The sequence below is a fragment of the Geotrypetes seraphini genome, chromosome 12, assembly GCF_902459505.1.
Source record: "Geotrypetes seraphini chromosome 12, aGeoSer1.1, whole genome shotgun sequence".
Classification (NCBI taxonomy): domain Eukaryota; kingdom Metazoa; phylum Chordata; class Amphibia; order Gymnophiona; family Dermophiidae; genus Geotrypetes; species Geotrypetes seraphini.
Window position 1 is genome coordinate 80,750,628 of NC_047095.1, and position 13,456 is coordinate 80,764,083.

At 42.2% G+C, this 13,456-nt stretch overlaps 1 protein-coding gene across 1 annotated transcript in view; it reads left to right on the top strand.

Moving 5' to 3' along the window:
• Positions 1-13,456, top strand: part of CACNA1E (calcium voltage-gated channel subunit alpha1 E) — a 791,083-nt gene that overhangs the window by 696,827 nt on the left and 80,800 nt on the right. The window contains exons 31-35 of the mRNA XM_033915447.1: positions 615-725; positions 2,065-2,148; positions 6,720-6,845; positions 9,136-9,201; positions 11,672-11,763. Of these exons, the coding sequence (XP_033771338.1) occupies positions 615-725; positions 2,065-2,148; positions 6,720-6,845; positions 9,136-9,201; positions 11,672-11,763 (479 nt within the window). The remainder of the gene's footprint in view (positions 1-614; positions 726-2,064; positions 2,149-6,719; positions 6,846-9,135; positions 9,202-11,671; positions 11,764-13,456) is intronic.

Consider the following 13,456-nt stretch of genomic DNA (forward strand, 5'->3'; position numbering starts at 1 on the left):
TGTGGGGTGGGGGTGGGGCACACTCCCCCCCCCCAGGTGCCTCTCACCCTTTCTACACCACTGCTTTGGATAGTTCAAGCTAACAACTCACATTGGTTCTTTAGTTTTGACAGACCCCTGAGGCAGGCGTTTTTGCACTGAAATGCAGCCTGTGCCTGGTCCCAGAATAAAATTCATCTCATTTCCCGAATCTGGATGGTCCTTACTGCTTTTTTTTTTTTTCATTCCTTGTATGTGCTGTAGTTTGACCCTTTCCTACACTACTCTCTACATAAATGTCACAGAAAAATGAACTGTACTGTAACTATAAACAAGTAATAAACACTGCAGGCCTTCCAATACTAGGGAGATCTAAACATTGATCTTCTCAGTAATGAATCTTACTTCTCTGGTGTCTCCTAGACACCTTTATCAGCAACGTCCTGCTTCTATTTCGCATTGTTAGTCTAGCAGCTTCAATAGAAGAAGTCATCTTGCTATAGATGATGTAGGCTGGTGGTCTATTGTCCAAAGTAGAATATCCTATGTCAAGACTGAATGGCTTACACTAGAAACTCTTGTAAATGAAATATTTCTCCTTCAGTATTCTGATTATTTGTCTTTCTTCCCATCAGTACAGTTCGGCACCCTGGCCATATGAACTAGCATTAAAGTACCTGAACATTGCATTTACAATGCTCTTCTCACTTGAATGCATCTTGAAGATCATTGCATTTGGCTTCCTGGTGAGTAACTGTTAGCGTGATATTAGAACAAAGCTTTGAATTCTGCACAGCTGGTGCTCCATACAGATATCAGAATTGCATTTTGCTTCAAAGTAACGCCTTCTTGAACTTGAACTTGAACTTGAACTTCTCTTTCATGATGAGAGCTTAGCTTTTCCTTCTAATTATTGAACTAGGATGAAGGTTTACTCCTACTACTATTATTTATCATTTATATAGCCCTGATAGGAGTACGCAGAATTGTACATTTTGACATTTATAGACGGTCCCTGTGCTGAAGAGCTTACAATCTAACTTGGTCAGACAGACATGGCATATAAGGTTATGGATGCAGAACCCAAGGTGAGAGGAGTTAGGAGTCGAAAATACTCTCAAAGAGCTGGGCTTTTAACTTCGTCTTGGATACTGCCAGAGATGGAATCTGCTGTAGGGATTCTGGCAGCTTGTTCCAAGCATATGGCGCAGCAAGGCAGAAAGGACAGAGTCTGAAGTTGGCAGTTGAAGAGAAGGGCACAGATTATCTACCTGATATTCAACACTATTTAGCTGGCCTGGAAAAGCTCCTGACTGGTTAAATAGTGCTACGCTGAATATTTACAGTCAGCAGCTAGCCCAGTTACTGACTGTCGCACGGCATATTCAATTAGTGCCAATATTCACTGACTGACCAGCTAAGTTTTGCGGTCTGATAGACCCACATAAATAGCAGGTCTAACTTTGGCTTTGGCTGATATAAGTTAGTCAGTCAGCCAACGAATATCGGCTTAATCGTCTATGTTTCTAGTCACCAGATATGGCCTAGCATTGAACTTCTGAGTTCGCTGCCAACCACGGGAGATAGCCAGGCTTCTTCTTGCGTTCTCAATATTGAGTCCTATATGTACTATAGATATCTATGGATGCTTACATTTTGCAAATTCTTTTATATGCAAATTAACGTATACTCTTCAACTTTCTAAGTTAGTGTAAGACTTTATTTGGGCTTAGTCTATATTAGTAGGGTAATTTTTATGTATTCCTAAGATGTACCTCCTTATAATCTACATACCTCAGAGACATGCTCACTTTTATTTCCCTCAAAACTGAATTTATGTTTAATCAGCTGTACAGTAATGAATTTCTCATCCATATTCACCTTACTGGTTAGGGTATCCTGAAGACCACTTCTTAACAATGTTTATAGTTAATCCTTATGTTGACATTCTGTGTTTTTGGTTGTAGGTTACGCCTGTTTCAGGCTTTATTTTAACCCACTCTTCCTTAACATTGCATATACTAAGACTTTTTTCTTCTACAAAGAAACAGCCTTGAGACTGAACCTAGTTTCCTTCCTATACAGAACTATTTCCGGGACACATGGAATATCTTTGACTTCATTACAGTTGTTGGCAGCATCACTGAGATCATTCTGACTGATAGCAAGGTGGATATTCTGCTTTTATTAACATAGTTATGCCAAAGTATTTTTTTTCTGCTTTTCTTTAGCAGTTATGTGCTTGGTAGTAGAAAATGACACAGGGACAAATTTTTCCCCCATCCCCACAGGAACTCATTTTCCCATCTCGGCAAATTCTTTTCCAGTCCCTTCCCCATTCCTGCAAGCTCTGTCCTCATATGCGCTAGAAAGTTGCATGGGCACAGAAATCCTGCCCGGCCCCACCCTTATCCCACCTGTTCCCACCCATCCCCGCCAGAATCCCCTCCGTCCCCGCCCAACACCATGAGGAATCCCCTCCATCCCCGCCCATCCCTCCATAAAAGTTACCTGTCCCCATAAAAAGCAGCAATTACTTCTGACAGTTTTGATTTTTTTTTTTAAGTCGTGGTTTATTTAAACTAACAATAAAATACAATATAAACAAATAACAATGAACAGAAATAAGAGATGCATACATCACCGGAAAGAATTCGAATAGACATTAAGTCACATGACTGTAGGGTCAACCATTTCTTGTTAAAAGAAATAAAAGAGTTGGATTTTTTGGCAATATAAAGCTTAAACCTGTAGAGCAAACAAATCTGGTTCTACCATCTGGCATAGGTAATTTGTGAGAGGTCCTTCCAAGATCCACAAATGGTTTTTAATGCAGCAATGAGTAAAGAATCAAACAATACAGCATCAAATCATTTAAAGCAGAATTGAGAGAGGCACTTTTCAATACAATGGTTGCATAAGAAAAATGTGTCAAAACTAAACTGGAAACCACAAAACAAACTCAGCAAGTACTTCATTTTGTGCTGGTGGCATAACCATGAGGGGGGCTTAGCTCACCTCAAAATGAACATCTCCCTTGTTGTAGCTGATGGGACATTTTGTTTTCCCATCATCTTGGTCCCAGTTTCTGCTTTTGTCTATCTTCTACCAATTCTCTTTCCAGGCCTCAGGAACTCTGGTTCCATTCACGCGGGAGTCCTGTGAGTCTGGGGGGGATCCTTGCGAGCCTGGGGGGATCCCCACAGGAGTCCCATAGACCTGGGGGGGATAAGAACATAAGACGTGCCTCTGCTTGGTCAGACCAGAGGTCCATCATGCCCAGCAGTCCGCTCGCGCAGCGGCCCAAGAGGTCCAGGACCTGTGTAGTAGTCCTCTATCTATACCTCACTATCCCCTTTTCCTTCATAAAATTGTCCAATCGCTTCTTAAACCCCAATACTGTAATCTGTCCTATTACGCCCTCTTGAAGCGCATTCCAGGTGTCCACCACCCATTGGGTGAAGAAAAACTTCCTAGCATTGGTTTTGAATCTGTCCCCTTTCAACTTTTCTGAATGCCCTCTCGTTCTAGTTTTCGAAAGTTTGAAGAATCTGTCCCTCTCCACTTTTTCTATGCCCTTCATGATCTTGTAAGTCTCTATCATGTCCCCTCTAATTCTCCTCTTCTCCAGGGAAAAGAACCCTAGTTTCTCCAGTCTCTCAGTGTATGAAAGGTTTTCCATACCTTTTTATCAAACGTGTCGCTCTCCTCTGAACCCTCTCGAGTATCGTCATATCCTTCTTAAGGTACGGCGACCAATATTGGACGCAGTACTCCAGATGCGGACGCACCATCGCCCGATACAACGGCAGGATAACTTCTTTCATTCTGGTTGTAATACCCTTCATGATTATACCTAGCATTCTATTCGCTCTCTTAGCGGCCGCTGCGCACTGTGCCGTCGGCTTCATTGTTTTGTTCACAATTACCCCCAAGTCCCTTTCTTGGGTACTCTCACTCAGTAACATCCCTCCCATCGTATAGCTGTACCTCGGGTTTCTGCTTCCTACATGCAATACTTTACATTTCCCATGGGACCTGCAGGATTCCTGCAATCCCCGTTCCCGTGCAGATCTCTAATCTGCCCAAGACTCAAACAATTTAAAATCTTACGTGTTCAAGGCTTGTGCAGTTAAGGCAGAGCTTAGGGGAATGGGGCATGGACAGGGAAAGCGACAAAACTTGTGGGGATGAGATGGGGAAATTGAGTTCCTGCAGGGACAGGGAAAAAAATTGTCTCTGTGTCATTCTCTACTCAGTAGCAAACAATTGATACCTATGTTTGTTGAAAGATTTGGGGGATGGGGGACTTGTCTACTGCCTTTTGTTGCTTTGGCATTTTAAAGCTGACATTCAAAGCACTAGACACTAGAGCACAGGTGTCAAAGTCGGTCCTCGAGGGCCAGAATCCAGTCGGGTTTTCAGGATTTCCCCAATGAATATGCATGAGATCTATGTGCATGCACTGCTTTCAATGCATATTCATTGGGGAAATCCTGAAAACCCGACTGGATTCCGGCCCTCGAGGACCAACTTTGACACCTGTGGTCTATTTCATTAAGGGCCCAATATTCAGTCCGTAGCGACTAGAGGATTAAGTGACTTGACCAGGGTCACAAGGAGCAGCACTGAGATTTGATCTCACAACCTCTGGGTGCAGAGGCAGCAGCTCAACCAGTGAGCCACAGCCCTTTCTCCTCATGGTCTATGTCTGTTTCATGTATATCATAGCATTATGTCATCATAACTTGTTCCTTCTGTAACCTTTATTCATCCATCATCACTAAATGGAGTTATTAAGGCGCAGTAAATGTTGAGCTTGCACATCACTTTAATTTACCACAAGAATGAATAATCTGCAGTAGTTTAGATTTGCAGATTAGTCACTCCAGCGGTACAAGAATAGCAGAATTATTGTACTGATCTGGGAGCACTGGGCTGCAAAGCTTTGACCTGTGCTCTTAGACTGCTTCTTAAATGGGCTAGTGGTAGTAATTTCCGGCGACGGGACTAAATCGCGCGAGACAACGGCGCGCCGACAACTGAGCTCAAGGTTTATGGCGTGCCGAAGAAAAGCACTATTTTAAAGGGCTCCGACGGGGGTGGGTGGGGGGGAACCCCCCCACACTTTACTTAACAGACATTGCGCTGCCGTTGTGGGGGGTTTGGGCGGTTGTAACCCCCCACATTATACTTAAAACTGAACTTTTTCCCTAAAAAACAGGCAAAAAGTTTGGTTTCAAGTATAATGAGGGGGGTTACAACCCCCCAAACCCCCCCACAACACCAGCGCGATGTCTGTTAAGTAAAATAGGGGGGTTCCCCACCAACACCCCCCGTCGGAACCCTTTAAAATAGTGCTTTCCTTTGGCGCGCCGTCAACCTTGCGCTCAGTTGTCTGCGCTCAGTTGTCGGTGCGCCGTTGTCTCGCGCGATTTTGTCTATGAACTGTAATTTCCCCTCCCCGGAACAACTCCCCAATTCAGAACTCCCTATGGCCATCTCCCAACTTAGAGGCCCCACCATAGCCTTCTTTCCTCAACCTTTTCCACCCATATTGCCCCCACCCAGCCTACCTGACTAATCCTGGTGGAGTGTATGGGTCACAACAGGAGCAATCCCCACTCACTCAAGCCCATTTTTAGTGCCATATTTTAAATAGTACCAGCAACCCCCTAGAGGTTTTCTCATGGTACTACCACTAAAGGTCAGGCAGCACTATTTTAAATTTGGTGCTGAAATGGCAAGAGCAAGTGGAGATTGTTCCTGCCATGTTCCCATTACATCATCCCAGGATTAGCCAGGTAGACCTGAAGGGAGCCATAGGAGGGTTTTTTCCTGGAAATATTTGTTAGGAAAAGGCTGATGGGCTTTCTGGAAGCACTGGACTAAAAAGCTGTGACCCTTGTATGCATGTAAGTTCCTGACTGAAGCATTCACCCACAAGATACATCTAATAGTGGAAGGGTTGAAAGCCTGGTCCCTAACTATGAGCCACTGATGCAGGAGCAACCAAGGATCATTCCTGCCCTTCATCAGATCTCAGGGATAAATGGTACTCACTGAGGTGGGAGGGGATTTGAGAGCCCTGGGGACCATCACACTAGCTTTCAAAGGAGAAGGACTCCGGAGTTGAGGGATAGGTCTGGTGGGAGGTCAGGGTTGACTCAGTTCTTCCTCTAATCACTGACCTTTTTAAATTCCTACCAGAGACAAAGTTAAAAGCACATCTGGAGATGATGTTAACTTTCCATGAAAAATCCACCTTGCAAAATTTAAAGCAAATTTTGCTTTATTTGATTTGCATAATAATGAGCTGTTTTGCATGTATTTATATGTGATGCAACTCAATATTATTTCACGTGTACTGGAGTGCACTTTGATTTTCCATTTTAAGTTTGTTTTGCTGTTTCCTCTTTAAAGTGCATTAAACTGCATCATTGGCAAATAATCTATGTTATTGCTAATTAACACAAGTTAATAGGCTAATAGCTTTCATTGCTGCCACAACACAGTGGAAACAGAATGTGATGACAGACAAAAAACACAGGATTTATCTAGCCTGCTTATTCCAAAAGCAACACCTCAATAATTCCCACATACTTTCTCAGATTTTTATTACTATTTATGCTGGGATCTGAAAAGTGCTATACTGTGTCAGTGCCTTTTTTTTCTATGTAATTTGACTACTTAGCATTGACTGACATATTCCTCTGTTCTGTAATTTCATATTTCCTTAGTTGGTAAATACGAGCAGCTTCAACATGAGTTTTCTGAAATTATTCCGAGCTGCCCGCCTCATAAAACTGCTGCGCCAGGGCTACACCATCCGCATTTTGCTGTGGACATTTGTTCAGTCCTTTAAGGTGAGAGTTTCACGTTGCTTTAGTATTTGAAGTGAGAGAAAATTCTAAGGGCCAAGCATGACCTAATTAAACCTTTTACCTTTCCACAAACTGAGGGGTTGGCGCAGAAAGGCTCATGGTAGAGTAACATGCAAATGGCTGGATTCTATAAATGGCGCTGTTGTCAGTGGCTGCCTATAAAACAGCTGCTGATTGCATATCAATCACGCAATGGTTTCTAGAAACATAGCTTCGTGAAAGGTAACATAGGCACTGGAAATGTAGGCCAGAGTTTTAAAGGCCAACATTTCCGGTGCCTATCTTTCACATGAATCATGGCTACGGAGGTGCATTACAATGCCTAGTGTCACTTCCCACGTTACCTACGCCTACAGTGGCGTAAAGTGCCTCTGTAGACAGAAGAATAGTGGTCATTTTGGAGGCACCCTGAGGCACTTGCATTTTTTAAAATTGGTTTTTAATTGGTTTTAAATGACACAATGGCCAATCAGGGACTTCTTTAGGCTCCTCCCTAAGGAAGTCCCTGATTGGCTCAGGTACCTCAGGCCTCTCCCAAGGGAGGAGCCCAAGGCACCTGAGCCAATCGGGGCCTAAGGCCCCTCCCCATGCATCACATGATGCACCGAAGAGGGGGTCTAAGGCCCACATTGCAGCGGGAGCAGGCCGGAGGAGCAGGAGGGTTTGATGGGCCTGGCTGGCCCGATACTTCCTCTCCAACATCAGAATTGACGTTGAGGGATAAGGCTTCTGGGCCGGCCGTTGTGTAGTCGCTGCACTCACCTGGCCTGGTCCTGTTGCTACATCAGTGGCAGGAAAGCAGGGAGAGAGCCCAGGCTCCATGATCGCCTGTCCCGTTGTCCCCATGCACAGCTTCGGGACGTTTCTCTGAAAATGGGACATTTCAGCATCCCGAAGCTATACGTGGGGACAACGGGACAAGGGATCTAAAAACGGGACGGTCCTGTTCAAACGGGACTTATGGTCACATTAGGTATAGTATTAGTTAGGCCTAAGCAACCAGAAACTCTATTTATCTGGCATCTATTAATCCCCATTGGTGCCGGCTAACTGAGAGTATACTGTATATATGTAAAACTGAAAACAGATGCACACTGTTTCAGCCCACCCGAAACAACTACAGTTGCACAAAATAATTTCCCCTTATAAAGTGTGTATGCTGTGGAGCTACACGTGTAAAGCGTGGCTTTTTTTTAAAATCATGTTTATTGAGGTCATCCAGAGCAACAAAGGGCATACAAGAAATACAAATGCCAACAAACAAACACAAGTGGCTGGGAACAGTGCAAAACAATACAATACAAGCAGCCGCATCATCAGAGATCACAAAGCAATTTACAAGGCTTCTAAAATGACCAACTGAGCACAATAAAGTACTGAGAAGGTAGTTTTGAAACTGTTAAGTGCAGGGATTTGCAAGTCCTGAATATAACTATACATGTATTCTCCTTCCTGTGGACCAGGAGTTCTCAACCCAGTCCTCAAACAACTAGTCAGCCAGGTTTTCAGGATACCTGCAATGAATATGCATGAGACAGATTTGCATAGAATGAAGGTACTGCCTGCAAATTTATCTCATGCATATTCATTATGGGCATCTTTAAAACCCATCATGAATGACTGGCTGAGTGTGTCTCAAGGACTGGGCTGAGATTAACTCTGTCTCTTTTTAGCCAGGGTAAAAATGCTCCCATGGTACTTTTACTGAATTGAAGGGGAGGGTGCAAATTTTCAGCTGTTCTTTTTAATTGAGTAAGCACTTACAGTCAGTCCCCAAGTTACAGATGGTTGTGGCTTCATTTGATTTCACTGAACAGTATTTCCAGTGGCATAGACTCCTACACTTCTCCTGCAGCAGATTCAGGAATAATGCATGGCCACATTAAGAACAGTGTGTGGTTGTGCATGTTGTACCTTAGAGGGAACACTGGCGAGGGACAGTTGGCCCTTTTGTTAGCTGGGAGCAGAGGTAAGCAACAAGAATCTTAAAATCTACAAGTTTTAAGTTACATAGAAATCTGACTTAAGAACAACTTATTCTTAGCCCGGGGACTGCCTGAATATACTTGTAGAGAAAGTTTGATCATTACTCTGTAAAGGGCCAGGGGTAATAGAAAGTAGTAGGCTAGAGGAAAGGGAGATTGGTTTAGTGAAGTTACTACTTTGGTATGAGCAATTTTTCCAATTTGTTAAATAGCCTTGATATGTTAAATTCCTTTTCTTAGTTTAAAACCGATAGGATCCTTGTTCATTACATTTTGTTTTCTTCTAGGCCCTACCTTATGTCTGCCTTTTGATAGCCATGCTGTTTTTCATCTATGCAATCATTGGGATGCAGGTGAGGATATAGATCATTTAGGTATACATTCATATTTCATATTTCTGCTATTATGGTAGTCTGGTACTTATTTTATTACTCCCAACAGGGCCAGTGTAAGAATGTTGAGTGCCTTACGTGAACCTTCAGTCTTATACACTCAACCCTTCCCCTCCACCAATTATCTTTCAGACCCCAAGCCAATACCCCATCGTATTACCTATAAAATAGCATTACTTTAATTTAAGATCCGCCAATTTAATCTGCCTACCTTTTTGGACAGGTTACCGATCCCTTATACTCCATCCAGAACTCTGCGGTCCTCTGACCAAAACCTTTTCTCAGTACCATCTCTTAAAGTTATCGGCACGAGACGAGCAGAAATATTTTCAGTAGCTGTGCCTCAATTATAGAATTCTTTGCCTGGATATATTAGAGGAGAATCCGCTCTAGATTAGTTTAAAAGTTTTTTGAAAACATTTCTTTTTAAAGATGCTTTCGGAAATTAAAATTCACCAATCAAACTTATTTTTATAGGTCTTAAAAAAATAAAAAATAAAAACCCACAACATTTTTGCTTCTGCTTTTAGCCCCTCCCTATTATGTGACCCTTCATTGTTATCTTTTCCTAAAAAATGTTGGAATTCCACCCCCTCCCCCCTTATTGTATGTAAGTCTGTCTATTTTTGTTAACATATGTGTGAAAATGTTCCTATTACCCCTTTTTATGTTTGTAATTTGCTTTGAAACTATGTTATAAGCGTTTGTATCAAATTTTAATAAACATGAAACATCCTTCCCAAGAATTAAGAGACAATTAAACTCAATAATCATGATTATCCCATAACAATCCTATAAAAATACATAACTGGGCATTATAACAAGTACTGTTTCCAACAGAGGCCAATGCAGGTCACAAGTGCCAGGCAAAATCCCAAAAGAATAAAATGATACTTTACTGCAGGGGTAGGGAACTCCGGTCCTTGAGAGCCCTATTCCAGTTGGGTTTTCAGGATTTCCCCAATGAATATGCATGAGATCTATTTGCATGAACTGCTTTCAATGCATATTCATTGGGGAAATCCTGAAAACCCGACTGGAATACGGCTCTCGAGGACCGGAGTTCCCTACCCCTGCTTTACTGAATTGCATGATAATTTTCTAGCAGCAAAACAACATAGTAACTTGTTATTTTACTGCACTTTAATAACAGGCCCCAATGTGCATTAAGGTGCATTAATAAATTACTACAGATTGAAAAATATACCCCTTAGCCAGTAAATTAGTCTTCCTAAATTTTGTGCTATTACATGTAACCTTATACTCAGCTACAACTAGAAAATGGTTTATAAATTGACCCCATGGTGTTTGATATTTACAACGTATGTATAAATTTGCACAGTTCATAAACACCCCTATTTGCAGATGTTTTGCCATTATCACAAGCCAAAGGGTGATACGCTCTATCATGCATTCATGTGGTTGTCATTTGTGCTATTAACAGATTGAGGAAGAAGGGGTTACCTTCGAAAGCTAATCATAAACTCCATTAAGTTAGTCCCATAAAAAAGGTATCATTTTTTTCCTATGTTTTTGCTTTATTTTTACATATTGCCCAGATTGGGGCTGAGACATTCTATTGCGGAGGTGATATATAGCTTGTGTTGGTCAGCAGTTTATAATATGCTATCACAGGCAGTGATATACTGAGGGAAGTTGGCGCCTAGGGTGGTAGTGCCCAGTATTTCCATGCTGTGCACCCCACCCCCCAACACTCTTCCCCACTGCTTGGATGCCTCCCCACTCTTCACCACCATTTCAGCGCCCCCTGCATACCTCTCAAAATGTTCCCTGACGCAAGTAGCATCTTCCACCCACTGCTCATGCCAACATCAACTCCCTTCTGACATCACATCCTGGTCCCCTAACCAGGAAGTGACATCAGAAGGGAGTTGAAACTGGTGAGAGCAGCAAGTTGAAGATGCTGCTCGTGCCGGTGAACGTTTAAAGAGGTATGCGGGAGGAGGAGAGGTGCCGGCACCCCCCGTGAAGACAACACCTGGAGTGGTCCACCCACACCTCCCGCCTTACTACTTCACTGGTCACAGATTAGATTAGATCAGCACTGGCACTGAATATTTGGGAATTTTGTAACCAATATTCAGTGCCGGTACCTGCATAACTAACTTGGCATAGTTAGGACACTTTTTATGCCCAGGTACTAGAAAGGACATTAGCGGAGCCTGAATAACTTCTAAGTATACCCCCAATTCTGTCCCCAAACTGCCCAAGCACTAACCAGATAGTGCCATGGTGGCCAGAGCTGACACTCAGCAGCATTCTCTAGACCACTGCTGCAAAACATCAATACTTGAGCCGATCAGCTTTATTTAACTAGACAGGACTCTCCTACCCACTTAAATTGTGCAGAATAACACCACTGTGTTTTTATCAATCGTTTATGAAAATATATATACTGTATATATTTTAGGTTTTTGGGAATATCCGTCTAGAAGAGAACAGCCACATTAACCGTCACAATAATTTTCGTAGCTTTTGGAGTTCGCTGATGCTTCTTTTCAGGTAAACTAAATGCATTTGCATTCTAATTTCTTTCTTTATTATTTTACTTTAAATGAAATTTCCAAAGAAAACAAGCATAATGCTCAAGAAAAGCCAATACATTGCCACACACACGAAATATTGAGGAGAAACAACTGCAGGAAATTAAAAAAAACAAAATAAACCCCACAGTGTGAGACAGATCCCAGTTAAAGAAATCAAGAAATGGAAGAAGATAAAGGAGAACGACAGTCACCTCCCTAAAGGAAAAGGAAGTTAGTACTGCTATACTGTATTTCAATCTAAGTGAGATACATAATTAAACAAGCCTTATAGGAAAAGACACAGTGAGAGGGGTAAGAACAGCTCTAGTCTCCAGAAAATTCTATAAATGTAATGAAACAACAAAAACATACTCCCCTATAGTTTACAATCTATTCATGAGCTCACTAGGTAAAGTTACCTTCAACAACAATGAAAGCCTACTATCATGCATTATCCTCATCCCAATACAGCGCGACACAATAAACCAATGCACATCCCTCACAGAATCGCAAACAACATAGAAAATATACAAATAAGGGGCTACACTCAAAAAAACTCAAGCGAAAACAAAAGCATTCTGGTTTCACAGCTCCCTACAAACTGTCCCCAACAGCCATCACCTTGCCACAGGAACCAATCTCAACATCAACAAAACCTCCAAAATACTTGAGGTTATACTAGACTCAGCCCTCTCCTACAAACCCCAGATCTTCAACATACGAAAAAAGACCTTCTATAGCAAGAGACAACTCCAACTGGTCAGACCCGTCTTCCAGTCACCACTTCGCGATACTAACACAGATGCTGGTACTGTCCCAACTAGACTATTGTAACTCACTTTACGCAGGCATAAACACCACCCTCACCTGGAAACTTCAACTGATTCAAAACACACACAGCTAATTTTCAAGCTGAGAAAATATGACTCCATCTCACCATACTTCAACGAACTCCATTGATTATCAATCAATGCTCGCATTAGATTCAAAATATCATGCATAATATACCACATCTTAAATGCGAGCTCAGCTACCCCTCTCATAAACCTCTTTCCCAACTCTATCCAATTCAACCAGACACATCAAGAAACTCCTACTTATCCTTCCATCCCCTAAAGGAATAAAATACAAACACATATTCAGCATACTTATCAGTCACCTTGGTGCAAAAACATGGAGCAACCTCCCAACAGCTCTCAAAACTGAACCCAACTATCTTAAATTTCAGAAAAAACTGAAGACTCTTCTCTTCCGGGCAACACATTGCATTGATTAGTAGCCTACTTGACTGAGATTTCAATATCTTCAATGTAAAACATATCGCTAATTCTACTCTCCACTTCTCTGTAGAAGACCTCCATCCCTCCCACTCCTCTCCCCACCCCCCTCTACTTCTCTGTCTTTACTCAAATTGTATGTCACCTTGAACCTATTTAGGCATAGAGCAACGCACAAATTGTAGATTAGATTAGAATATACGTAGGTATTGCTCTAATATCTTACAATACAATTGCAGGGAAACTACAAGAGGAAGGAGTGGCCTAGTGGTTAGAGCTACAGCTTCAGCATCCTAAGGCTGCACTGCTCCTTGAGACCCTGGGCAAGTCACTCAATCCTTCATTGCCTCAGGTACATTAGATAGATTGTGAGCTCACTGAGACAGATAGACA